Below are 7108 nucleotides of genomic sequence, written 5' to 3' on the forward strand. Positions count from 1 at the left end.
AATATGGTGGAAAAACAAAAATAAGTCGCTTCACTGTATAAGTCACAGGGCATGCTAATTTATGCAAAAAGGTGTGACTTGTACAGTGAAAAGTATAGTAACTGTTCATTTCTAAAAGGTGCGACTTGTACAGTGAAAAGTATAGTAACTGTTCATTTCTACCCATTTTAGCTGTACGCAGCAGCCATTTTTGATACCCAGAAGCAGTTTACTTTGAGGACATTTAGCTATCACAATGTAATTTACCAACAGTAATATTAATTTTAAAATACATTTGTATAAAGAAGCAAGTGTAAAGAACCAAAAGACTAAAGTTGATTGATGACCTTGAAGAAGGTTCAATGTAGATTGTGAAAATGACACTCCAACATTTGAGCTGACTAAACTTTCCACAACTTTTGCCAACAAACTCTTCATTTCCCCCAAACCTTTACATCTTATACAGCCCACGCATCAAAACACAGGCATGTTTTTGTTTCTTTTCACTCGTTTCTCTCAGATCTCCCAGAGTGCAAAGTGTGCACACCCAAACTCTTATTGACTTCCACCGTATCGAAGCTCAGAATTTTCTCTTGAAAACTAAAAGTCTGGTTGTTTTATTTTCATTTTCTTCGTTTACGTCATCTCATTTACATCAGTCGTGTGGGAAATAGATGCTCCTGGTACTTTTGGTTTGGACATGTTTTAAAATCCAGTTAATCATTTTTGCACAGTGACTGATTGAGGGTTACTTCCTGCTCTTAATTTCTGCCTACCTGTTTGGAGTTGACAGACACAGGGGTGTGGTTACCATGGTGACCATCATTTTTCTGTACATGGTTTCTGCTGTAGGCTACATCAAAATGAAGGAAGTTTGTCAGCTTAGAGAACTACAAAAGTAAGTCCTAAATTACAATTCTCATGAACCTAGCTTCATGTTTTTATTTTTTGGGAAAGTAGTTATTTATTTATTTTTAGCTTTTGAGTTTTTACTTCTTGTTTTTGTCTTACTCATCAACCAAACCAGTAACAGTCAGACCAGTACAGCAAGTATTAACAATCTGAATACCTGTTTCTGACTTATGTACAGCAACAAACTCAAATTCTGACATAAAAATACAAGTTTTATTGTTGCACCACTGGAGTGCAGCATTCTGCTCCCACAAACAGAACTGCGTTTAACAGACTTTAAAAAAGGCGTCACAATTCGTCTTTGTCCCTTTTGATTGTAACAGATTTGTCCTGTATGTTGTACATCTGAACACAGTTTGATGTTCGGTGTACGTGATACAGCCTCCCAGTTATGAGCCTGAAGGTGTTTTTTTTTTCTTAATAAATTGATAAAAATCAACAAGCTTGGTCTTCTCGTTTCTCTTTTCTTCTTTATAAACATTTTAATTGATGTTAATCAAAGAAAACCAAAATGCATACGTCTAAACAAAATATAATTGAGATATTTCTTGGGTTTATGTATGGCAGAGCATTAACAAATAAAAGTGTCTTCTGCTCATAAACACAATGTGAAAAAAACAAGTCAATATGAATAAATGTTCTCTGGTCGTGGACAACGTCCTCATCTTCCCTGCCAGAGATGTCTTCCTGCACGTTATATTCGCGGTCTCTTGGTTTTAGCTTTGGGAAGCACTTTAACTGTGGTGGACACTGATTTGGCTCCTTGCAGGTTCTCAGCGGTGCAGGTGTACGTCCCCTTGTCCACGTCTCTCACCTCGTCCACCAGAAGGACAGACTGAGACTGCTGTCGGGGGCCCCCTCCGCTGACCCGGCTGATGCTCTCCTGAGTGTACAGAGGCCTCCCAATCTGCAGCCAGAACAGGAAATGATGATCAGAAATGAGGGTGATGATGGGAGGGGAAGTTACCTATTTATTATCCACTGGCATTAATAATTAGTTGAGTGTCATTAGGGTCAGTGCTGGGTGTCTAATAATAATAAACTGAGGAAAATGACGAGGTAAGCTCAAGTGATTAAAGGTCAGCTGCACTTAATCACCACTTCGCTTTGTAGTTAATAAACTGACCTACTATTGCTTTAAAACTTACTGTGCTGAACATTAAACCACACCTCATTCATTTATTTGCTAAACCTTCTTCTAATAGCTTGAATTAATCTTAATCAATAGTTAGCCTTCAAAGTTGTTTTTTTTTGGTCCGCTTTCTGTTTTTACTCATTTTCAGTCCAGTCGTTGTATCAGACCATGACATATTGTCCAAATTATGATTGTAAAATATGAAGAAAGTGAGGAAGAGGAGGACAAACAAAGTTCCTAAAAAAATGTAGATTTAGGGTGTCTGAACGTCATGATTTTAAGAAATACATCCAGCAAAGACCTGATGCAGCACCTGAAGGACGTGTGTTCAGTCGATCATTTACTGTATCACAAGTTTTAATAATAATAATAGCTAATAGCTCCTTGGTGAAAAAGCAGCCAAATGTCAAGTAAAACTATGAAAGACCTTTAGACAAACTACTTTAAATTTTGCACAAAAGGCTGGTTTGATTTAACTTGTGCACGGTGAACTGTGAGTACAAAGCTGATTAATGTTTTACAGTTTTTAATTGTGGCTGACCTGCTGTCCCGGGTATTCCCAGGTGAACTCTACGTTCACGTCCTGTTCTCCCACCACCGTGCAGGTGACGTGCAGGTTCTCCCCCACAGCCACCGTGCTCAATGAGGCCTGGATCACCGGAGCAGGAGGAGCCATGGGATCTGATTACACATGAAAACAATTGGTTTGTCAACAATCTCTCAACACAGTTCATTCTTTTCAAATATGCATCTTCTAATGTGTAAAATTCTATTAAAAGTTTAAAAAAAAAGTTATTTTTCTTAAAATGTTTGACATAACGTGAAAATGCAGACACTATTTGTTCAAGACTGAAGTAGTTTTAAAAATGACAACAACACTTTTGTGGTTGTGACCCCATTTGCTTTTCAGCCCACTCAGAATTAAACTTTATTTCTTCAAACTGAGGTTGATCAAAGAGCTATCTACTGCAGGTAAGATGTGAATTGTTCATAATCACTTTAAAAGGTCTGAACCATCATTTCATGTGGATCCTTGTCTCTTTTAAACCCATGTAATTGTGCCCGAGGTGACATGACTCACAGTTAACGTAGATGAGTATGTACTTGATGGAACTCTGCCTCAGGCTGCCCAAACCGGCCACACAGTACAAGACCCCTGCATGGAAAGGCCGAGGTCGATGGATGGTGAAGCCCTTCTTGACGTCAAAAGAGATCTCTGTCCCGTCCACCGCCACCTGCGCCGGTGGGAACTCACGGTACAGGGTCACTTGTGCTTCCGGTGACGTCACCTGGCAGGGGAGGACTGTCGGCCAGTTGCTCCTCAGCTGAATCATCTCGTAGTAGTTAGACGAGGGAACAAATAATTCCTGTGGGTCTGTTTTGTTACATTGAAAGATAAGGCAAATTGCTGATAAGAACATTGAAAAGATTCAGCAGGTGGTAAAAGTAAGCCTTCGGTTAGATCAGCATGAGTATGAATCAATAAAATGTATTAATCATACCAGGAAAAAAGATGAAGACTTTGGCTGCTTTGTTGTACTCCTTCCTGCAGTCTTGGTCTTCGCAGAACATTGGGTAGCAGATGTACTCTCCAGTGTCCGCACCTGTCGTGTTGACCAAGGTCAGGACGTTATATCGCTCCTGTTGGACAATCCTGCAGGACAAAAACATAAAAAATAGGCACGGAACAAACAGACTGGAACTGATTTTATGATTCTGTTATCGTAACTCGTAGAAATGATTTATGGACTTTAGTTTACCTGAGTCTTCCATCATCATCTTCCTCCAGATAAGGGGGGACGCTCCACTGCACAGGTTTGCCTCTACACCTCAGCTCCAAAGTTTCTCCTGTCTGCACACTCAGGGTCTCTCCCACTTTCTGAAACTTACCTCTTTTCAGCACCTTGAAGTGTAACATGCATAATAGTCATGAAATAAGGTAGGCAAAAAGGTATGAAGGTCATGATTTCTAACAGAGACAGAAAAACAATGCACTTTTGCTTGTGGGGATGGTGTAAAGTAGCAAATCATTTATAGCAAGGTAGGATTTGTCAACCGGTACCTTGAATATAAAATAAATAGTTAAAAATTGCTCATCCAGTCTGAACTGTAAACCATGTTTATGTGTCAAATAGAAAGTTTCAAAAACTTCAGCAAGGTATTTCTTTCTTGGCTTATGAAAAAAAAGACAACACAGAGCTGAGTAACATCTAATGAGAAAATACAAAATAAATTTATTTAAAAGGTGCAATGTGCGCCCAACTTCTCAACAAGTGATCGTTATTTTGATGAAAGCAAGCCTGCGTTGATTATCAGGAATAATCACCAACATACAGTAAAAGGAAGTACCACATTTTACTGCCTTCTTGTTCTGGCCGTGGTGCTGCAACTCCAGCTTCAACTCTCAGGTTCCCATATCAAGTTTAGTATTTTCTTTTGCATTAATGGGCTTTTTGTCATAGACAGTAAAAATTAAAGTCATGGAAATATACCTAAAAATGTGTACTGACGTTTCTCGCCAGCTGCACGTTGAAAAGTACACACATCGTACATTAAACAGTAGTACGTTTTATATTTTGTTTGTGCCTCAAAGGCCCATTTTTAACACCCTAAGGTACGAAAAAATATCCTGCAGGGTAACCTGGGTACATCCTTGTACTTTTATCTTTTACTGCGTATTCTTGTTTGATAATGCGTCTCCTTGACTGATCGTCTTATCTTACTTAGCCTGATGTAAACCTGATGCTCTGCCCCTCCCTCCACTCCTACTGAGGAAGTCTACGGACTATACAGGGGGGTCCAGCTGAATAAACATTCTGTCATCATTTCATGACTCTTTGGATTCATCCCGGGCCATCCTCGACACCCCCTGACCGTGTTCGGATCTCCAGAGGGAACTATTTGAACTGAGCTATTTTATCTGAACTCTGCAGTGCCTCTGTGTGTTGACATGCTCACCGCCCTTGCATCCCCACCCCCTACATGAAATGTCATTATGTGCTTATTGTGCGACTTTTTTTTTCCCATTAAATGCTGTTAACCTTCAGCCAAATATTAAGAGCATGTTAGGATTCATTTTTGTCTCCAAACCCTATGTGTCATTTTTCACCACTTTTTATTGTCTGTCCAAACAGGTCTCACTTGTAAATGAGTCTTTGAGGCTCAATGTGACTTATCTGTTTAAATAAAAGTTGAATGAAAAAATAAAGTGTTTAGATAAGAGGTGTCCAAAGTGGGGCCTGTGGGCCAAAGTTGGCCCGCCAAGCAGTCCTCATTACTATATTAAAATTTATTTTGAAGGATCAATGTGTTTTCACTCAGTCATTCCATTGACTTTAATGTTAGATGGAAAAGTCGTCCCATTGCTGTATATATGGGACTGTTTATTTTTGTTCGTAATATTGTTGCTATTAAGTTGTGTTGTTGTTGGACATGCATTTTTTTTTACATTTTGCACTACATATACTGAAATGCCAAAATTTCAATATTTGTTTTAATTTATTATATACGACTTATGTATTTGTTATAGTTTGGGTTCTGTAATGTTCTTTATACAGAATGGATGGTTAAATAAGTGTATAATAAATAAATGGACTTTGCTTAAAGATGTATTTGCATTTCATACATTACATTATTGCATTTGGCCCAAGCCCTCTGATAGATTTTAAATTTGTCTCTCACAGGTAAAAAGTTTGGTCACCCCTGTTTTAGATTCTATTTTTACTGCTTTCTGCTGTGGTTGTTAACTAAATGAAGTTAAATTAAATGTGTGACCATTTCTAGATGGGATCTGTGCTTGCCAATGGGAAATACATTTATGGTTCTAGTTTCCTTTATCAATCAACCTTTATTTATACAGGTAAATCCCATTGAGCCTCGAGGACTCATTTACAAGAGAGACCTGATTTCAACAAAGAAAGATGACAACAATGGACAACAGCAACAACAATAAGCAGTTATAAAAACTCATACTACAGTTTTTTTTTTTTTTTTTTTTTAACAAATAGGATGGCTAAAAGGAAAAAGGTAACAAAACCAAAAAAACTGCTAGATTCCGAGACAAATGTATAAAACTAAAAACAGGAACATGTCTGCATTGGTCCCTGCCAGGAGTCCAACAGATTCTTAAAGCCACTTAGAGAGGTCAAGGTCGAGAGCTTTACCCGTCCCAAACATGTGTACCAAACCATCACAGTGCAAATGCACGCACCATTACACCCCTGATGATAATCGTGTCCTACCTGTGTTATGGAGGTCTGTGCCTGGGGTGAAGGTGAAGGTTTGAGTTTTGGTTTTGTTCTCGCAGGTTTTGCCTCTTTATTTGTCGATCTTCCAAGTTTAGGTTTGGTTCTTAAAGTGGTCTTCTGTCCTTGAGCATCTTTTGGATAAGAAGTAACATTGTGTGCTTGTTCAACTGTGGTTAGCAGAAATCATTAAAAAAACCTGGATAAAGTAAAAAGTATTGTTTAACTAATCATAGCCGGCCTTTGAAGTAGGCTGGAAGAAATGTTTCTTTCTTGGTGCAGAGTAGAGTCGAGGAGACTTACCTAACTCAAAGATCAGGGCTGAAACAAGGAGAGAGCCCAGCACCAGTCTCCACTTCGACCCACATAAGTTCAATGGAGGCATGGTTCATCTGTGGATTATCAAAGTGTCTCCTTAGTTCAGCCAGTCCAACGCAGTGAGTTCCCTGCACGAACCAAAAAGGAAATAACGGAGTCGAGCTCACAAAGTGAGCAGTCATCCGTTTACAAGGATCGCACAAATTCCTCCTGCTGAGTTTGGAGCAGCAGCACCCCAAATTCCTCCTGAGTGTCCGGACCAATGAGGGCCTCAGAGCCTGTTTGCTTTGCTGCTGGTCTGGAAGTGAGTAAACGCTGCCCAGACGAGGGCTGTGCACGTTCATTTAGTGACAAATAAACCTAACCTGCAAATGTCCACAAGTCAATCCAAACTTTGTCTGAAAATAATCACATTCAACTTGATTTTATTTAAAAAATAGGATCACACTTAAACAAATGTAATATATAAAACATGTCTCTTTTGTAAATGAGTCCACATGACTCAATGAGACTAACCTGC

The 7108-nt window shown here is 39.0% G+C and overlaps 1 protein-coding gene across 1 annotated transcript; it reads right to left on the reverse strand.

Moving 5' to 3' along the window:
* Positions 1-1563: 1563 nt before the first annotated feature.
* On the reverse strand, positions 1564-6711 carry LOC119409074 (platelet-derived growth factor receptor-like protein). Its single transcript, XM_037675934.1, has 7 exons — positions 6574-6711; positions 6268-6404; positions 3787-3929; positions 3529-3680; positions 3108-3401; positions 2568-2707; positions 1564-1798 (listed from the first exon to the last, which is right to left on the reverse strand). Exons 1-7 carry the CDS (start codon positions 6653-6655, stop codon positions 1586-1588), a joined length of 1161 nt encoding a protein of 386 aa, XP_037531862.1. The 5' UTR covers positions 6656-6711; the 3' UTR covers positions 1564-1585.
* Between the last annotated feature and the right edge of the window lie 397 nt (positions 6712-7108).

This window comes from Nematolebias whitei, chromosome 4, assembly GCF_014905685.2.
Source record: "Nematolebias whitei isolate Nwh7 chromosome 4, NemWhi1, whole genome shotgun sequence".
NCBI classification, from domain to species: domain Eukaryota; kingdom Metazoa; phylum Chordata; class Actinopteri; order Cyprinodontiformes; family Rivulidae; genus Nematolebias; species Nematolebias whitei.